Raw genomic sequence first — 19,726 nt, forward strand, 5'->3', positions numbered from 1 at the left:
GCCCCCTCCCAGTTTGCAATTTGCAAAGATAAAATTTTGTCTGAGGCTGAAGAGTGACATATACAAAGCAACTTTCCTGTAAGCTGAGAAAAATCAAGGGCCAGTCTCAGAGGGCATGACATCGGAGAGTCTTTGGTCTCTCCCAGAATGGCCTGCGGCAGGCTTGCCATCCCCGAGAGCTTCTGAGCAGGCAATTAAATTCAAAATGTGGATAATAGTACCATCTTTTCAGGTTTAGTAATCAGCGTCAAGTGCCATTAAGAAAAGGTGATGATTCTACAGTAAACTCTGCTGCATCTGTATGCTGCTGAACACTGTGTGTCACTCGTCCGGCCTGGCTTTCTTCTGTCATCTCTATCAGTCTATTTTATCCTTCCCTCTATCCATCCATCTCACCAACCTGCCTTCTATCCATGCGTCCATTCTAGTCTTCCATCCATCCTCCCATTTATCTATCAATCTGTCCACCTATCCATTCATTCACTTCTTGCTCATTTAATAATATTTGCAAACTTGCCAAGCTTTTTGAGTGATATAAAAGTCATTTTTAGAAATGGCCCCCACTCTCAAAGAACTTGCCTCACAGTAGGTAAAATAAGACATCTAGACCTGGTGTGGTGGCACATGCCTGTAATCCCAGTGCTGGGGAGGCTGAAAACAGGAGGATCACTAGGAGTCCGAGCTGCATAGTGAGACCCTGTACCAAACACATTAAAAAAAAAAAATCTATTCAATGAACCAGAATACAAAGCAGATTAAGAGGAGCTATTACAAAAGTTGGAGCTGCTTTGGGGCCTAAGAATTAGATTTCCAGGGCAGAGAGGTGAGGACTTAGAGGTGATTAGCTACCTGTGGCCAGGGGCGGCTGCTCAAAAGGAGCCCCTATCTTCTAATCCCATTGAGAAATCTGTGTGCATATCCCCCCCCCCCAGGTGACTGGGACAGTTGGACTTTTCTGTCACTTTCCCTTTACATACTTCACACAGGTATAATCACACAGGGACCCAGTTCTTTGAAATTAGGAAAATGAGACCACTGAGTGGGTAAGTGGTACATGAGCTATGGGTTGGAAATCCCCCTCTGCCCCAAGAGCTGCCAACTGGCTCTTCCAACCTCCAACCTCCACTCCCTGAATCTCAGCGCCCAGATGTCCTAGAATGCAGGGAGTGGAGGTAGAGGGCCGAGCTGGTCTGACAGCCACTTCCCTGGGGTGAAGAGCAACTGGCAGGGGGAGGATGCTGCGAGGTGGTGCCACCCTGTGGGCACTAACTCTTGGGGAGGGCAGGAAGTGGGGAACCTGCTCAGTGCAGCTGTGGGCTTGATGCCTGGTGTGGAGAATGCATGCTGATAGATTGAGAGACACACAAACTGCCTGCAGAATCGAATGGTTCCTGAGATCCTCCGCTGTGCTCTATCCAACAGGTTAATGGAAACAGCAAAGGAAATGACCCGAGAGTCCTTGCCGATCAAATGCCTTGAAGCTGTCATCCTGGGCATGTATCCTTGAAGTTATATGTGTACTTACGTTTACTGCATCTGCAATGACCTCGCCGTGGAGCGGGTTGTGCCATTAACATCTAGATTCAGAACAATGGCACCCAGTGTCACTCTGAAGGAAATAGTTAAACTCCCTGTGCTTCTCTAACTTTCCCTGTGCAAAGTTGGGCAGTGTCAGTCCTAGGGCCCTCCTGCAGCCTCCACCTAGGGCCCTCCTGCAGCCCCCACCTACGGCCCTCCTGCAGCCTCCACCTAGGGCCCTCCTGCAGCCTCCACCTAGGGCCCTCCTGCAGCCTCCACCTAGGGCCCTTGCTGCAGCCTCCACCTAGTGCCCTCCTGCAGCCTCCACCTAGGGCCCTCCTGCAGCCTCCACCAGGGCCCTGGCTGCAGCCTCCACCAGGGCCTGAGCTCAGCCCGATGGCTTTGCGGAGTCTCTAGTCTCAAGGAGAATTCTAACTTTGAGGACTAGAGGGAGAGAAGGGTGTGACAGACCCTCAGGGTAGGTGGAATCAGGAACTAGAGAGCGGGTGGCAACAGAGACCAAGCAGTGGTAGTGCGTCCTCACTGGGTGCGTGGACCCACACAGGGCCTGTCCCGCTCACACTTTCTGTTGCATTTCCTACCCCATTCTTGATTGTACAGCCTGAGTAGAGTATGTGGTGCAGTCAGAAATATATCTTAAAGACCAGGTGTGCTGGCACGGCCTGTAATCCCAGTGCTGGGGAGGCTGAAAACAGGAGGATCACTACAAGTCCCAGCTGCATGGTAATACCCTGTGCCAAAAACATAAAAAGAAAAAAAAAAGAATATACATATTCATTTGGTACAGGGTCTTGTTATGTAGCTCAGACTCAGTGGGCCTCCTGTCTCAGCCTTCTTAGCACTGGGATTACAGGTGTGCACCACTATGCCCAGTTTTGGGGCCAGCATGTGCACCCACAGTTCCAGTGCTAGCTCAGTATGTGGTACTGGGGATCAAACCCGGGTCCTTGTGCTTGCCAGGCAGGTGCTTAGACTGCTGAACTATCTCCCCAGCCTAATGTGTAAGTTTGTTTGTTTTAATGTATTTGGCATAGGGTCTCACTACACAGCTGGGACTCGTAGTGATCCTCTGGGTCTGTAACCTCCCCAGCACCGGGATTACAGGCATGTGCCACCACGTTGGGTCTCAGTGGCCGGCTAAGTGTGCCTGGGGGAGGGGCCAGTACAACATGTGGTGCCGGGGATCGAACCCCGGTCCCTGAGCTTGCCTAAGCAGGCATTTAGTCTGCTGAGCTATCTTTCAGGCTCCAATGTTTAAGTTTTAAAGATGAATTACAATAAAAGATATTACAGCTGGATGTGGTGGTGTACACCCGTAATCCCAGCACTTGGAAGGCTGAGGCAGACAGAGTTTGAGGCTAGCCTGGGCTACATAGTAAACTCAACACCAGCCTGAACTGCACAGAGATACCCTGTCTCAAAAAAAGACATTGCCATTACGACACCTCAGTGCACTCCCTCACATCTCAAGCATATATCTCATTCTTGCTGCTTTCGGAAGCAGGCCTGGAAGTCCTCTTTTGTGAGTATCTGTAATTGTGTTGAGGCTACCTTGATATCCTGAATTGATTCAAAACATTTACCTTTCATAGTCATTTTACCTTTGGGGAAGAGGCAAAAGTTGCAAGGTACCAGACCTGGTGAAAAAAATAAATGAGGATACAGTGTCTTGTTTTTACAAACCTGCCTTTCTATTGGGTGATGCTTGGCAACAGTATTCACTGTGTTTTTGATCAACTGGCATAAAGACACTCACAAAAGAGAACATCCAGAACTGTTTCAGAAAGCTGCAAGAATGATGGGCTCTGTGTTTGAAGTGAGGGGGAGTCTACTGAGGGGGACGCATGGCATTGTGCCTCTTGCTGTAATACAGTATGGTGGCTATTTTGAAGGGAATTAGTAATGCCTTTTACTGTAATAATTTTTTAATACATTGAAATGTCTGCTGTAGTTTCTAATCATACCTCCTATGGTCCAGAAAAGTTGTGATGCCACTCACTTATTGGTGGTGGTGGCAATTGAACACAGGCAGAAGAGAAAAGATACTTCAGGTCCCGGGGAGTGCGTGCTGGGACAGTGACAAAGGAGATATTGAGACAGAGTTTGAGAGATGGGATCCCAGGGGAAGCCATTTGTGAGGAAAGCAATCTTTTTCCAAAGGTGACAGGCAGCACAGGTGCAAGGATGCGCTGGAGCAGACAAATGACGCAGGAAGAGGCAGGCACCTCTCACACCTAGGGGGCAGATGAGCTAGCCCTGGCCCTGGATCCGCAAAGCCTACTGGGAGAGGAGGGAATGTACCGCGTGTGTGAGCCATGGCCCTGATGTGGATGGGTTAGAGGGGTGGTGTTAGGAGCCTTCACCAGGTGGAAGAATGGGACTTGGAGACCTACTGCGCCAGGAGTTGCTAAGGCATCAGCAAACGCAGGTTTCTTGATTTGGAGGCAATGTGGAGAACGAGCTAGGGCACGAGAGTGACAGAGAGGTCAATGACACTTCCCTTTGGTGCCAGCCTGCACTAAGACATAGCAGTGAGGGGACAGGAGGGGGAGGAAGTAGATGGGCAGTGCCACCATGGGCGTCTGAGATGTGAGCTAGAAGAGGAAGCCATGACCCCACATTTTAGGCTTGTGTAATAAAGGAGGGTCCGATTTATGAGGACACAAGTTCAGATTGGACAGATTGAATCCGAGGCATTGAACTCGTACAGTGAGTTCGTGGTGGGGACCCACACTGGGAACGCAGAGAGTTTGGGATCTGTGCGTGTTGCAGGGCAGAAGTGGCTCCGAAGAAGTCCGGACGAAATGATCATGAGTGTTTCCCCGCGTAGCTGGATACAAAAAGCTCGTGGAAGGGACTTGAGAAGAGGCAAGAAGGGAAAAGCACGCAAGACGAGACGCACAGTGGGCGGAAGGACAAGGGCCAGCTTGGGGCTGCTTGCGCTCTTCCGGCCTTGTGCGCAGTAAGCGCTCGGGTGCTTCTGTCATCCGTGGAGCAGGTACAGGCTTGATCTGGCGCAGGACTGTCCACGGTGCCTGGGCTGACATTTGAAAAGTGGAAACTCTGGCCTTCCTGGGAGATGAAACGCGTGCCTGGGAACCCAGTGGGGGAGGCCAGGGCTGCGTCGGCCAGCAGATGGCCCAGGGCCCCAGCTCTCTGCCCGGCACAGCTGTTCAGCAGAGCCTCTTGCAAGTTTAATGGGGCGAGCCATTTGCCAGGGATCGGCTCATGGAGATCAGTGGAGGAGAACACAAGCAGGGGCCCTCGGCTGGGTGGCGGAGCTGACCTTAGATGCCCCTGCCGGGCCCGTGGACCATGCACCCGGGCTCCGGTCCCACGGTCCCACGGTGATGTACACCAAGCACTGCGTCACGGGAATCAGCTGCAGCCCTTGCGAGACTCGAGACCTGCTTCAGTCTGCAGGCTGTTCCTTTGATTCTCCTTTGTTCTCACCCATGTGATGTTTCAGAAGAGGCAAGGAAGGCGGAGAGGGTGGAGAGATCCAGTTCCCGCTGCGGAACCCAGGGAAACCCGACTCTCGGACACAGACAAGAGAAGGTCCCACCTCTTCGCCTTCCGTTTTCGCTGAGTCAGCAGCCTGTGTCCTGTTCTCCCATGGGGATGTTGAATGAGGACTCGAGCCTTTGCCTCCCTCCCTCTCCCCCTGCTGCAGGTCCTGGGACAGAAGCAGGGCTTGACAGCCAGACGCTGGTCCGTTGGCCACAGGTGCCCCGTCCACTAACCTGACCTTCTGGTGTTTTCTTTCTTTGTATTTTAGCGCAGGAGTCCTTCGCGAAGGACCACTTTTTATCTTGCTGAAATGCCCGTACACACCTGTGCACGCATGCTGGATGCAAGGACTTCTGGTTTCAAGTTTTCTGAATTACGGCAACTGTTTTGGAGGCTGGCTGTGGCGACAGTTGCTTGCGGTACTGAGAACTGTGGGTGATTAAAGTAAGGGGTGCATTGCGATAGGCGGCTTCTCCTTTTCCCCAGGCTGGGTGCTGGCAGATTGACCAAAAGCTTGGGGTGCTGCTGCCCGCTCCCTGGATAAGCTCAGACTGCTTCCCAGCCGCGCCTGACTGCCTGCTCAACCCCCTCTCTGGGTCCCAAGGCTCTGCCGATGGCCTTGAGCTGGCCGTGTGTCTGATCAGCCTAACTCCAATGTGGCTGAGCCGAGGCCCCTCCTCTGCCCCCTCAGAGATTCTGGGCTTGCCTCTTTTACATCATATATCATGTGTGTTTTGCTTTTTTTTTTTAATTGGATAAAACCTTCACAGCACGTTTACTCTTTTAGCCATTACTGAGGGTTCAATTTAGTGACCGCACAACATTCACAGTCTCGCGTATCATCTCTGCGCTGCTCACCTCCAGAGCTTTTCCGTCTTCCCATGGCAACGGTCCCTTCATTAAGCAACAGCGCCCCCTTCCTGCTCCTGGCCCCAGGCACCCTCTTCCACCCTCTGGCTCTAGAGTGTAATTCTGGAGCCTTGGGTCAGGGGTATCCTATAGTCTCCATCCCTTTGTACCTGGCTGATTTCACTCAGTACCATATCTGCAGGGCTCACTGTGGGACCTCTTTTTTAAAGACCTTGTTATAGAGATGCTACCTTTTGGTTTATCCATTTACTTGACAATGGGCATTTAGGTCAATTCCCTCTTACGGCTGCTGTGATTAATGTTGTTAGGAACGTGTGTGTGAATAATTGTTGGACTCCCACTTGTAATTACTTGAGTCCATACCCACAAGTGGAATTGCAGAGTCAAGGAAATACTGTTTTATTGATGGATTCCCCCATGTCCACAGTGGCTGTGACTCCAGAGAAATCTGCCTTCCTATCTTTGACCCCACAGCGCCCCAGCCAGCAGGCGCAGGGACACTCACTATGCTCACTAGTGGCATCAATGACACTGGCTGCACCAACGGAAGAAATCCTGGTTCAGAGCCTGGAGGACTGCGCTACAGAGAGCAGGAAAGAGGACTCAGGAAGTGATTTCATGCTCCGTGTGCCACAAGGAAGTGGTTACACTGAGGGTGGAGGACAAGGCTATCCTGGGCTATTGGGTCCTCCTCTTCAGGGTGCCTGGGATTGCTCACCCCCCGCCATGTGCTGTCCTTTAGGTGGAAGCTGGTGCACTCGCCCCATCACCCTTCCAGTCAGTGACACACAGTCCCTTCCCAGCAGAAACCAGGATGCAGGCTCAGCCCCTGCCCAGTCAGGAGAGGGGCAGTCATGGTACAGGATGGACAAGCACCCAGTGTTCAGGGTGGTGCTCTTGTTGGGGGCAGAAGGAGGAGGGGACTCCTGGGTGAGACTGAGGGGTATCAGGGCAGGCCTGGTATCCAGGAAGGGGAAGGAACCATGGGGTTGTTCCAGGCCAGGTCATAAACTCAGGAACAGAGAGCAAAGTTCCCAGCCGCTCCATTGCTAGGGTCCAATGATATCTGCTAGGGTGGAGTCTTTCACACCGTAGGGCTGATGTGTGAGTGGTACTGTAGGTTATTTCTACAGCAGGGATGTAAGTTGTTTTGTGACTTTAAAAGTATGGTGTAAAGGCCATTTGAAGGTCATCTAAAGGTTTACTTCCATTACACTTCATATTATGGAGATTCCATGAGCAGAGGGCAGTGGGAGCAGACCCATGCAGCTGAGTTCCTGGTTTCTGTGTGCAGAAAAGCTGGGTCTGGGAGCGATGACCCAGCCTGGCCAGGCTGTTGTGGGGCTTGAAGATGCGCTAGAGGACACCCTGCCTCGTGGTCTTCCTTCCTTCCAGGGCATGCAGGTGCCTAGCATTCTACATGGGAAGTGGCCAGGCCAAAACCCAGGTGGCAGAGAGGTGGGTACTAAACCCAGCAGGCCAGTGAGTGGAGAGAGCCAAGGTGTGGTGCCCTGTGACTTAAGGATGGACAAGAGCCCAGGTTGCTGGCACAGGTGGTGAGGCTGGTGAGACAGCAGGCGAGGTGAGCCGTGCCCCTTCACTCCTCTCCGTGAAGTCATCAGCCAGTCTGCCTCCCGGTCTCCAGGACCTGGATCCTGGTTTTCATTTATGACCAGGACCAGTGTCGTAAGCCTGTAGGTCCTGGTCTATTCCATAATGGGCAGCCTGATCACATGATTGAGATTAAAAAACCAAAAATCCTTAAGCAGCTCTTCCTTCCCAAGAAAGGAAGAAAGTACAGTTGGACAACTTTTCTCTGTGTCCCATATTTCATTTGCTTTTTTAATGCACCAAATAGTTGATGCTTAAAACTTCTATAAAAGGATAGATGATTGTTTGCAATATGGGGCTTCTTGGAAGCAGAGGGACTGACTCACTAGCTTGTTTTCCCTTTTTGGGAGTCCAGGCTCTTTAATTTTCAAGGCTGATGTCTCTTCCTTAACTCAGATTGTCTGAGATACTTAACCAATGGGCAGCCTTCCATTGAGCGATTCCCCATCAGCTTTAAAACCTACTTCTCAGGAAATTACTTTCACCACGTTGTGCTGGGAATATACTGCAATGGCCGCTATGGCTCCGTGGGCATGAGCCGGAGGGCTGAGCTGATGGACAAGCCCCTGACCTTTCGGACGCTGAGTGACCTTGTCTTTGACTTTGAAGACTCCTACAAGAAATACCTGCACACAGTCAAGAAGGTCAAGATTGGGCTGTATGTCCCCCACGAGCCCCACAGCTTCCAGCCCATCGAATGGAAGCAGCTGGTCCTCAATGTCTCCAAGATGTTGAGGGCTGACATAAGGAAGGAGCTGGAGAAATACGCCAGGGACATGAGGATGAAGGTGGGTGGCGGGGACAAGTGGAGACACACAAGAGAGCTCTTCTCAATCCCTCTCCCCCTCTCTCTCCCTGTCTCCTATTGTTCCCCTTTTATAATGAAAAAGGTAGGTGATTTGTTACTTGATGTAGACGGTGAAAGTCTCCTAGCAAGTGCCAGCGAGATAGCTCAGTGGACTAAGTGCCTGCTTAGGCAAGTGCAGGGACCCGGGCTCAATCCCTGGTACCACATGCTATCCCCCAACCCCTGGGAACACTGAGCTCCGCCACCAGCACCAGGCATGGTGGTGCACACCTGTAACCCCAGTGCTGGGGAGGCTGAAAACAAGAGGATCACTGTGAGTCTGAACTGCATAGTGGGACCCTACAGCCTCCCCCCAAAAATAAAGCCTCCTTGCATGTGCTTCAGTTGACGTTTCCTATCTGTGAGCTTTGCATCTTCACACAGCATGAACTAGCTTTGGATTAAAAGTATTTGGCAGGAAAATTCAGCTGTACTGGACATGTGCAGACTGTTGTTTCTGATTTCCCCAAATGATAAGCGTAAAAACTACTACTAAGCATTGATGTTGCATTAGTAATCTAGAGATGATTTAAAGCCTATGGGTGGTTGTGTAAGTTACATGGAGCTATTGCAGCGCTTGGGATCCATGGATCTGCTTAGCTGTGGGATTCCTGGAACCAGTCCTCTGTTAGGATCCTCGGGCTGACTGTCCTTCAGAAATCAGACCTAAAGCCAACTCAGGTTACAGTCACAGCACTGTCTTGGCGTGCAATGTCTCTGGTGAAGTCAGAGTTGGGATGTTAGTCATTTTATACTCTATGCATTTTATACTTTGTTCTCGCTGTATAATAGGGTGACCAATGTCCCTAACCCTCAGGGACACGGTGGCTGGGCATCTGCCATGCCACAGTGCTTTCGTTAGGCATGAAGATGGGGCCTTCAGGGACCAGCACCCTTATTAACCCCTTGCATCTCCTACAGATCTTGAAGCCTGCAAGTTCCCACTCTCCGACCCAGGTGAGAAGCCGGGGGAAATCCCTGTCACCTCGAAGGAGACCAGCAAGTCCCCCAAGGAGGCTCGGCAGGCGAGACAAGTCGTGAGTGATATTTCCCCTTCCCTAGCTCAAGGCCAAGCACGCACATTCCATGGAATTATCTGCCTGGGGGGACAGAATTGTCCTGGGCTTGGCATCAGGAAGAATGGTCATCTCCAGGGGGACCACCTGCACTGGGTCCCTGCAGGAAAGGTGCACACCACCCCCTTGCTTCCTAAAAGGCTGGCTTAGGCCCACACATGGGCAATGAGTGCTAGCCAGCCTGCTGTCCAGGCTGGGCAGGAGGAGCATTGGGACTGGGGTAAGGAAACCTGGGCCTGGAGCCAGCTCAACTATGGAGGAGCTGTGTGACCATAGGCATGTTCTGTCACATTTCTGTGTGTCAATTTTCTTACCTCTACAATAGAATTGTTAGAGTTCATGAATTTCCTAAAATCCTGCAGTCTTCTGTGCCCAGTGAACTGTGCTTGCTGCCAGTGGGTGGTGGTACCAGCTGTATCCCCAATGTCACCCTCGTCCTTGGCTAAGTCCACCCTGGCTGACTTTAGCCCAGGGCTAGTGATTCCACACCTACTCTAGGGTCCAAATGACCTTGGAGCTGCTGAAGGCACCCAGAAAAACCAGCAAAGATAAGAGCCATAATTCTACTGGGGAAAAGCACCACTTTTCTTAATAATATCAGTGTGCTGTGTTGCATTCATCTCTCGCTGTGCTGAGAACAGTGGCACCATGTGCAGGCGCTGTGGTTGGAGCCCAGCTTGGCAGCATATTGGCCTGCAGCTGAGCAGATGTGGTCCTTAGGGGCTTTTCTGCACCCATGAAAGGATAAAAGTGCTTCCTTGGCTGGGTGTGGTGGCGCACATTTCTCTAATCCCCGCACTCAGAGGCTAAGCAGGAGGATCACTGAGCTTGAAGCCAGCCTAGGCTGCAGAGTGAGTTCAAGGCCATCTTGAACTAAAAAAGAAAATGTTGAAAGGATGACAGATCTGGTGATGGCTGTGGCTGGTTAGTGGTGAGCTGCTCACACTTAAGCACATCAGACACTGCCTCCTTTCAAATGAAGCATCCAGGATACAGCAAGGGCTGCCTTTATTGTCCTGGGTCCCATGGTGGTGGGTGAAGGAGTGGGGCTAGAACTCAGATCTCTGGTGTCAAAGGTGGCAGGCAGAGGCAGCGTATGGGCCTGCTTTTGGAAGAATAGGGCGAGACAAAATGTTTTCAGTTCCACAGAACAGGTGTGTTCTGCATCCCCTGACACCCCCAGATGGTTAAGGGATGCTTGTCCAGGGCTGGAAAGGGAGGAGCGAGGGATCTTAAGGATCTTGAGTTTTCGCAGCTTGCGAGAGAGGAGTTGGGTCCCTGTGTAGCGCTTGGCCTTCCAGGGAGCGGATGGCTTCAGACCTTCCCTTCAGACCTCCTGACCCTAACTCTACCCCAGTGCTCCTCTCGACCCTGGATCCTTGATTTCGGCCCCTGTTCTAATGCGCTCTCCCTGACTTCTGACTCAGCCACCCATGAACAAAGTAGCAGCCCGGTGTGGAGATGAGATCATTGGCATGGGGTGGGGGAAGGCCTTGTAATAGAAGGTAGCTCCTAAAGTTGGAGGGCACCCCTCTGTCTGTCTGATGCTCTTTCTTTTTTCCTTTTTTTTTTGGTGGCTAGCTCAGTCCACCCTGGGGGCGGGGGTGGCACGACATGTGATGCCTGGGACTGAACCGCGGTCCCTGCACTTGCCTAAGCTTGCCTAAGTAGGCACTTTATATCGTTGAGCTATCTCGCCAGCCCCAAGGCCCTTCTTACCCAGAGAGTCATCCCATAGGAGCCCTGATTCTCAGCGAAAGCCAAGCGGCTCATACAGGCACACTCTTCCCCTTAGAGCAGGAGCACCTGGAAGCCCTAGCTTGGGAGCGGAGCTGTCCAGAGCTGCAGTAGTGATTTGTAAGATGAGTCCAGTTGGGTTGATTTTACTTGGGCGTTCGGGGGACTTTGCTGGTAAGGGTATGTTGTTGTTAGCCAGGAGACATAGCCGCAATTGCCCAAGATGGTGAATGTCTTAGTAACTGGTGGTGGAGACCAAAATCAGGATCCAGTCAAAAGTCCAGGGCTGGTGGTTTGAGAAATGTGCAGGAAGAAGGCAAGTTTGAATTTAGACTGTGGCACTTCCGGTTCTTCATAGATTTCTACAGAGAATGTTCTAGAAACTGTTGTAAATGCAGACCTGGAGCAGGAGAGAGATGGAGGAGCCATCTACTCAGAAGTAGCCATTGAAACAGTAGCTGAGTGATATGGCCGGGAAAGAGAAGCGGGGAGGCTCTGAAGAGGCCAGAACAGGTGCTGAGTGGGGACTGCTCGGACGCGGCTGAACTACCTCAGAGTGTCCCTCTGGGCCCCACTTGCCGGTTCCCTTCTGGTGTATCAGAATGGGCCTGGGAATGGGGACCAGGGGAAGGGACAAAGACCCACAGGAAGAGGGCGTCTTCCATTTCCCTCCTTTCTCTATGCCCAGGAGCAGAGCGGTGGTGGGTCATCATTCAGCGAAATCCTGTACTTGGCCGGGGAGATGGTTCAGTAAAATAAGCACTTCCCTGGCAAGTGCAAGGATCTGAGTTCAATCCCCGGTTCCACAAAAAGAAAAAGAAAAAAAGAAAATCCTATACTTGAAGGCACAGTGTGGCCACACATCTACCCATGCACTGAGTCTCATACCCTTCCCCTCCACTCTGTCCCGGGGAGAGCGTGGTCCCAGGGATCTGCCATCAACTTTGTCCAGTGGGTGGGGATCTTGGGACCTTTTTTGTTTTCCTGCAACAAGGGGCAGGTGGCCTTGGAAGAATAGGACTCTCAAGGGAGCTGTGCAGCCTATGAAGTTTCCCAAGGGCAGCTTCTGCTTGGTGGCAGTAGCCTTTGCCACCATTTTTATCTGTCCTGAGGAGGGCTGGAGGGCAGGGACTGTCCCATTCCTTCTACATTGTTACTGCTGAGGTGCAGGGCTGGGGCCACTGTGCAGAAGAGGGAAGAGATGCAGGAGATGAGAACCAAAGGATGGGCTGCAAGCGGTGGGGATGGCCAGCACCCCGGATGCCAGAGCCATCCCTCCCTCTCCAGGTGTCACCCGCACAGCCTGGCTCCCAGACCTGTGCCTGTGTAGGAAGGGTCACCCCTTCTACTGGTGGTCCTCACCAGGCAGCCTTTGTTCTAGAGAACTTCACTTTCAGCAAGGAACACAGGGGTGAGTGTGGTGCTGACCCAGCGACTCCCTGACTCCAGGGACCTTGGGGTGGGATGGTGGCTATTCCTTCCACATTGCATAAGACCAGCTGGTCACTTTTAAACGTATCTGCCCCCATCAGGAGGCTTGGCCCATAACAGGCACGAGGCCCATCCCATCCACTGTGGGGTCTCAGACTCTGAGCCATGCAGGTCTAATTTTAGTAGCTTTCTGTCCTCGCTTGAGAATTCCACTCCTTTTTTTACACTCATCAGAATAATCCCTTTAGCAGGGAGGATCCATGTCACTGGGCTGACACCGCCAGCTGAGTGGGTGGTGAGCAACAGAGACGAGGGCACCAGCTGAACCAGGCTTCCTGGGCAGGGAGCCGCCCCTCCCACCGGGCCTCCTCCTCCTCTTGTGCATCTTCACACCCTCTGGGTGTTTAAAGCCATCCACACACTCAGGAAAGGCAAGGGTTCCCTGTAGTTCTGAAAGAGAAAGGCTGCCAGGGGTTGCATATGGTCCCTGCACTGCCAGGCCCAGGAGCACCCTGCCACAGAGAGCCTCCTGGGGCCGGGGAGATGGCTCAGTAGAATAAGCACTTCCCTGGCAAGCACAAGGGCCTGAGTTCAATCCCCCGGTTCCGCAAACAAAACAAAACAAACAAACAAACAAAACCACAGAGAACCTCCTGCCACAGATGCCACAAGTGCCCCTCTCTGGGGTCCTGTCCCTGCGGGTCACAATGCCTGGCTAGCTGCCTGGGCCCCAGGCCTGAGAGAGTCAGACAGAACAGGCAACATTCGGTTTGCTTTGATTTGGTTTATTTTGGTTTTTCCATATTACTGGGATTGAACCCAGGGCCTTCACACTAAGCTATGCATCCCCAGCCCTTTTTTATTTTCTATGTTGAGAGGGGATCTGGCTAAGTTGCTAAGTTGCTCAGGCAGGACTCAAACTTGCAGTCTTCCTACCTCAGCTTCCCAAAGGGCTGGGGTGACAGGGCACACCACCATGCCTAGCAGACAGTGGTTTTCTGGCGTGGCTCCAGTGGTGGCATGGGAGTAGCCCATACAATGGAGCTGCCTCATGGGAAACTCTCTCTGAGGCCAGCAGCCCCGAGCACCCCAGGGAGCCTTGGCTCTTTGTCCCCTCTGTGCTTCCTCTGCTAGTCCTTGCTGTTTTTTGTGTTTTTTTTTTTAACATTTATTTATTTATTTATTTATGTGTGTGTGTGTGTGTGTGTGTGGCCAGCTCAGCCTATTCCTTGCTGTTTTGTCTCCTTTCCTTCCTCACTTTGACTTTGAGCCTTCAGCACCCTCTCCGCTCCCTGCTGGGGACCCTCAGCACCCTGGGGCTGATAAGCCTTATCTCAAGATGGAGCTCCTTTCATGCCAGGGCCATGAGCTGGACACTGGACACTGAGTCTTGGGCCCTGTGTCAGGGAGGGTGACACTTGCTGGGTATCAGGCTGAGTGGGGACAGCAGCTGTTTGCTGAAGTCACAGAGGATACATGTGAGTCCATGGTAAGTGACTCTGAAGGTGTTTTAAATGGGGTCATTCATCGTCCCGCTCCTTAAATCTGAAACAAGAAAATGTCCTAGGCAGAAGGAAGAAAGGCAGGCAGAAATCCTTTTCTTCCTGTGAAAAGCAGGGAGAAATCCAGGAAAAACCAAAAACCAAACCAAACCAAAAAACCCAACCAGAGTGGGGGATGAGGAAGGCTTCGCAGGCAGGTGAGCATCCGAGATGGTGAGGAGGAGCAGCTTCTGCCTCAACACTGGCCTGACTGCTCCCGTGGTGTCCTGGGCCCAGGACACAAGACAGACGGTGTCAGGGGTTAGGTCAGCAGGGACTGGGCCAAGTAGAGTGAGCCAGGGCCCCCAGGGTCAGGGCCCCCTCTGAGCTCCTAAGCTGAGGGATGCTTCTTGGGAAGGTGACCTCAGCCCGGCTGGGTACCAGAGGCTTGAGCTGCTTGGGAATGGGCATGGGGCAGAGGTGTCCTGGGGAAGCTCCTGTGGATGTGAGTTCAACTGTCTGCCCTTGGTGGCCACAGTCCGGGGCAGAGGAGAGGGAGGAGGAGCCATGCTGGCCCTGAGGGAGGGAGCAGGTGAGCACAAAGCCTGACCAGGCTTTGCCTCAGGCCTGCTACCATGGCCTGGCCGATTCCTGCCAGAGGGGCAGTTGGATGACCAGATGGGGCTGTGCTTGAAGCTTGTAGGTTGACACATTAGTGAGAACTTGCCCAAATTTTATTGAGAGTCACATATTCAGCAGTGGGACTCACAGATGAATTGATTCTGTTGCTGCTCTCCAACAGGCTCCAGAGCAGGCATGGTGATGGTGAGTCAGCAGGGTCCTTTAACAGGTGAATACAGGAATTAGGTCAGGAAGTGGATGATGAGGGGGACAAGTGGCACTTGGGTGGGACCACAAGGGATGGCTAGGCTCGGGCGGACATTCCAGATGGAGGACAGCATAAGCCCAGGCACAGAAGCAGGATGGCCATGGTTCCCTCCCAGATGCTCAGGAGGGGCTTCAGTCAGGGTCGGGGAGGATGGGGCAGTTTGCAATGTGGCCAGGGCCTGGGCGCGAGGTCCTGGGGCCCAGCTGTTGCCTGGCCTCTTGCTAACTGTGCCTCTGCTTTGGGCAAGTTTCCTGGCTTCACCGCAGCCTCTTCTTGTGCAGGGGAGAGCCCCAGAGTTGCCACACAAGCTAAAGAGGACTCCAAGCCTGACAGGTGGTCTGTGCCAGATAGTGATTTCTTGGCACCCAGAAGGCTCCGGGGCAGCTGGTGGAAGTGTTGAGGAAAGCTCTAGAAAAGGAGGCCAGACTCCCAAATTAAACCTTACCGGTTTCCACATTGCCCTCCCCCTGAGGGGAGGTGGCCTGTGGTCTGTTGGCTCGTGATTGCCGCAAGGCCACTCTGCAGACACCAGGTGCAAGCTCTGGTCTCTCCTGGACACCCCCGTGGCCTGGGCTGACCGTGGACTTCCCAGGAGTGGCTGCTGCTCATGGAGCTGAGCAAGAACAGGCCAGGGCAAGCCAGCGACTGCCAGGCCGTGTTTTCCTTACTGTCAGGTGAAGAGGTGAGACTTGGTGTTGAGGAAGAAGTGCACGCGCAAGAAAGGCTTCAGAGTGGGGAGCCAGTTATGCACATGATGTGTGTAGTTTTCAGAGACAGTGAGAGACTCAAGCACCACCATGGTTTGGGACTCAAATCTGTAAGAGTGCTGCAGAGGTCTCTTAGAAGTGACTCCTGTCGCGGCGTAGGCAGGGCGCTTCTCCTGGGGAATCAGAACTTGCTAGGAGCCTGTTCTCTTCCCCTCAAAGCTGTCCCCAAGCTGCCTCAATCCTGCCCACTACTAGCACCGCGCATGCATTAGTGCTGTACTTCTGAGTACAGGAAAGAACTGGTATTAGTCAGGGTGAGGGTGGGCAGCCGTACGAATGCGCGGCACAGATGCGTGGAAGCCCGTGGTTTAAAGGTGACTTGATTAGCTGTGGGGTCAAAGCCGCGGAGCAGAGGTGCTAACAGGCTTCTCCTGGCTCTGTAGTGCTTAGGGACCACCACGAGGCCCACCGTCACTTCCCCTTCCCTTGAGCAGGAAGAGAAGTGAATGCAAAAGACTTGAAGGCCCCTGACAGTGGTTAAAGAGGTGTGCTGGGGACAGGCGCCTCCCCACACCCGTGCTGTAATCTCATTGGTTAGCAGTTACCCACCACCAGGGTGGGCCCCAGGGAGTCAGGAGTTTGTACCCCAGGCAACCGTGTGTTTGGCTGAAAGTTGGGGTGGGGGTTCCTAAAGAAAGGAAAAGGGGATGTTGATAGCCACACACTGTTTCCTCTGATCGAGTGTAGTAAGGATCCAAGTCTGATCCTCAAAAGCAAGGAGGTTTCATAGTTATGATACCAAGAAAAGGGGTGTGGAAATCCCATTTTAATTGCTGTGGGAAAAGACCTGTGTTTAATCCTTTTCTGCATCAAAGGATGCACACAGGTGAATTTTGTCTTGGGGTGCTGAGGATGGAGTCCAGGGCCTCCAGCACACTAGGCAAGTGCTCTGCCACTGAGCTACACCCTAAGCTGGTGAATTTTGAATGACTGAATTTTCTAAAAGTGCAGTGCTTTAGGAGATGAGAAATAAGCGTCCCTTTATTACATGTGCCTCCGGCTGATGCTCACATAGGGAGAGTCTACTTCGAGGGAGAAGAGTCTCAAATTTTAGCTTTTCGGAAAGTGGTCCCATTCCAGGCAAGGAGAAAAAGTAGCAGCTACATGCGGGGCTTCTTATGGAATGAATGAGATGAATGAGTGGCTTCTGAAAACTGGCTCTTCTTCAAGAACCCTCGTTCTGTCTACCTCTGGCCCGAAGGGTAGGACAGAGCTATAAACTCAAACTCTTAAACAACACTGAGTGCTTTTAGCGGCCAGTCCTTACAAGGCCCTGAGCTACTCGTTCAAGCCAGCAGCAGCCCTCTTTGAAGGGACTAGGAGTATCCAGGGCATGGCTGGTCAGGGGGGCACTGCTGCCTGATGCCAGAAATCTCAAATGCTCATGTACGGAGCAAGAGTCAACCTCCAAGTCTTGGGCTCTGTCATCCGTGTCTCTTAGCAACGTAGATGGATCCCGGGAACCAAGAAAAAAAAGACATAAAGAGGAGGAAGCCTGGGTCCTGACCAGTAAATCAGGACATGCAGTCAAGCTGAGAAATAAGCCCCGTGGAACACAGACAATTAAGATTATGAGTTATTTTTAGTGGGGCTGAGCAGCAGGTGAGGGAAAGCTGCTTAGCCGCCTTGAGGTCATTTGCAAGACAAGCGAGCACAGGCCGTGGATGGCCAAGGTCTCATCTCAGACAGAGGAAGAGGGAGGGAGGAGGTGCGCCACAACCAGTGATGCTCCCCAAGCTGAGCCTGTGGACACTAGCTGCCCATTTCTAGCTGAATGCGCTGGACCATTTTTATACTAGGAAAACAATTCGCTGTCAAATCTTAGCTCTGCGGTCTAAGCGCAAGACCCTGGGTTCGATCCCTGGTATCACGTGAAGTGCAGGCCCCCAGGTGCCAAGCTGGGCACCAAAATAGGGCATGGTGGCGCATAGCTATACTCCCAGCCCTGGGGAGGCTGAGACAGGAGGATCACTATGAGTCTGAGCTGCGTGGTAAGACACTGTGCCAAATACATAAAGACTTAACACATTTTTCTAAAAAATCAAAGAATAAAACTAAGAAACTTCTAATTATTTTTTTTTAATATTTATTTATTTTTTATTTATTACATTTATTTATTGTGTGTGTGTGTGTGGCCAGCTCAGCCCACCAGGGGGCGGGCTGGCTGGCATGTGGTGCTGGAGGATCGAACCGCGGTCCCTGTGCTTTGCCAAGCTTGTTTCAAGTAGGTGCTTTAGACCACTGAGCCATCTCTCCAGCCCCTCTAATTATTTTTTAAACACGTAAGAACATAGTTCATGTATGATCTAAAAATGCCTTTATTTTCTTGTGAAAATGGCTGTGAGGAGGCATGGAACATCCTGAACTTGGTCATCTCTTCCCCATGGTGATCAGAGGCTCACTAGGGAACAAAAACTGTAAGATAAGCCATGAGAACGTTTTAGGCATAGTTAGGTTAGAAAGTCATTTTTGAAGTCTTTTAATGAAGATGGTTAATGTGCTACTAAATGATTTTCTCCCAAGTTCAAGCACTTTCTTGGTCCCATGCTTTATACTGCTTTGTAGGTTTTCTTTTTTATTAGTACTGGGAATTGAACTCAAGGCCTCATGCTTGCCAGGCAGGCGCTGCACCACTGGGCTACGTCCCCGGCCCTACATGTTTTATGTTGGAAAGTACTTTTCAAAATGCTCTTTAGGGATGAGAGGTGCTTTGCTCCTGCAATAGTTTTCAGCAGTGAGTGACATGCTTTTTCAGATGAACAGATTCACTTTGATTTTGCACATTGAAGCCTATGAATCCTCCATCAACAGTAGCTGAGAAACTTGCAGTCCAAGGCAGGAAGATGGCGTGTTTGAGGCCTGCCTGGGCAACTCGGCAAGACCTTGTCTCAAATATAAAAGGGAGTGTAGCTGCCTCAGTTTGAAGGTCCAATTTTCAGTCCCTTCTACTAAAAAAAAACAAAAAAACAAAAAAACAAAAAACCTGAGACTCTCCTCTGGCAATTAGAGTCACCTTGTAATACCTGGGTTTCCCCTAGGGCAGATTCTAGGATTTCCAGGAGAATCTGACTGACTATAATCCCGTACTACATGAGACTTTTCAGACTTTTACGAGGTGTACAGACACGAGGTTTCAGAAGTCCTAGCGTGACCAAATTCAGGTGTAAAGTTGAGAAAGCTCACTCAACACCCTGCAATTCTAAAGTCCGCACTGACAAGCCTGATAGAAAGCTGAAACCTAGAAAGGTAGACTTCAGACCAGGCAGAGCTGCAAAGTGGGCAGAGGGCGGACGACAGACGTCCAAAGGGTGGGGAGGAGTCCAAAGGGTGGGGAGGACGGTGCAGCAGCGCTTGCAGCACTCACTGACTGTCTCTGTCCTGTCCTTTCCCCCCGGCTTCCGGGCTTTCCCAGGCCTGCTCTGCCTGAGAAGAAGGCTGTGGATCTCAGCACCCTGAATGAAGTGGGCTATCAGATCCGAATCTAGCCCAGCTCCGGAGGCCAGCAAGAGGGTGCTGTGGTGCTCCGCTCTGCACTTTCCCCAGTGTCTTCAGGAGGAACCGCATTTATTTATTAAGAACTCGTGAATTTTATTTCTAAGGATTCATCTGGAAATAGAATCTGAGTGGATGGGAGCAATTAGCTTTAAAAACTCCTGCAGCAGCAACCATGAAAAGGCTGAAGAATAAACCCTACTGGGGTTGGACTGTCTCCCTCCCTCACAATCTCAAGGATAACAAACACGAACTGGAGTTTTATACCTCTTCATTTACATTCTTTTCCTGGCTTGGAACATCATGCCTCACCAGAATGGCAGAGTCCTCTCTCCCACTTTTCGTATAGTAAGATCACTCAGTCAGTATTAAGTCTTTTTCAGCAATAACAGAAGCAAAGATGGGTGGGTTTTTTTTAAGCAATTAATATTACCTCAGCATTTTTACATCAGATATGCAAACTTAATGTTTTTTTT

The 19,726-nt window shown here is 51.5% G+C and overlaps 1 protein-coding gene across 3 annotated transcripts in view; it reads left to right on the top strand.

The window, feature by feature from the left end:
• The window catches only part of Vash2 (vasohibin 2), a 30,610-nt gene extending 10,885 nt beyond the window's left edge, over window positions 1-19,725 (top strand). For 2 of the 3 annotated variants that reach the window (XM_004626863.2, XM_023710308.1), the window contains exons 4-8: window positions 987-1,043; window positions 1,423-1,497; window positions 7,937-8,318; window positions 9,299-9,414; window positions 19,171-19,725. In XM_004626863.2, coding sequence (XP_004626920.1) covers window positions 987-1,043; window positions 1,423-1,497; window positions 7,937-8,318; window positions 9,299-9,414; window positions 19,171-19,243 — 703 coding nt within the window. In that variant the 3' untranslated portion in view covers window positions 19,244-19,725. The remainder of the gene's footprint in view (window positions 1-986; window positions 1,044-1,422; window positions 1,498-7,936; window positions 8,319-9,298; window positions 9,415-19,170) is intronic. The other variant, XM_023710309.1, reaches the window with a different exon arrangement.
• Window position 19,726: the final 1 nt, after the last annotated feature.

The sequence above is a fragment of the Octodon degus genome, unplaced genomic scaffold (genome assembly GCF_000260255.1).
Source record: "Octodon degus isolate 3935 unplaced genomic scaffold, OctDeg1.0 scaffold00017, whole genome shotgun sequence".
Lineage (NCBI taxonomy): Eukaryota > Metazoa > Chordata > Mammalia > Rodentia > Octodontidae > Octodon > Octodon degus.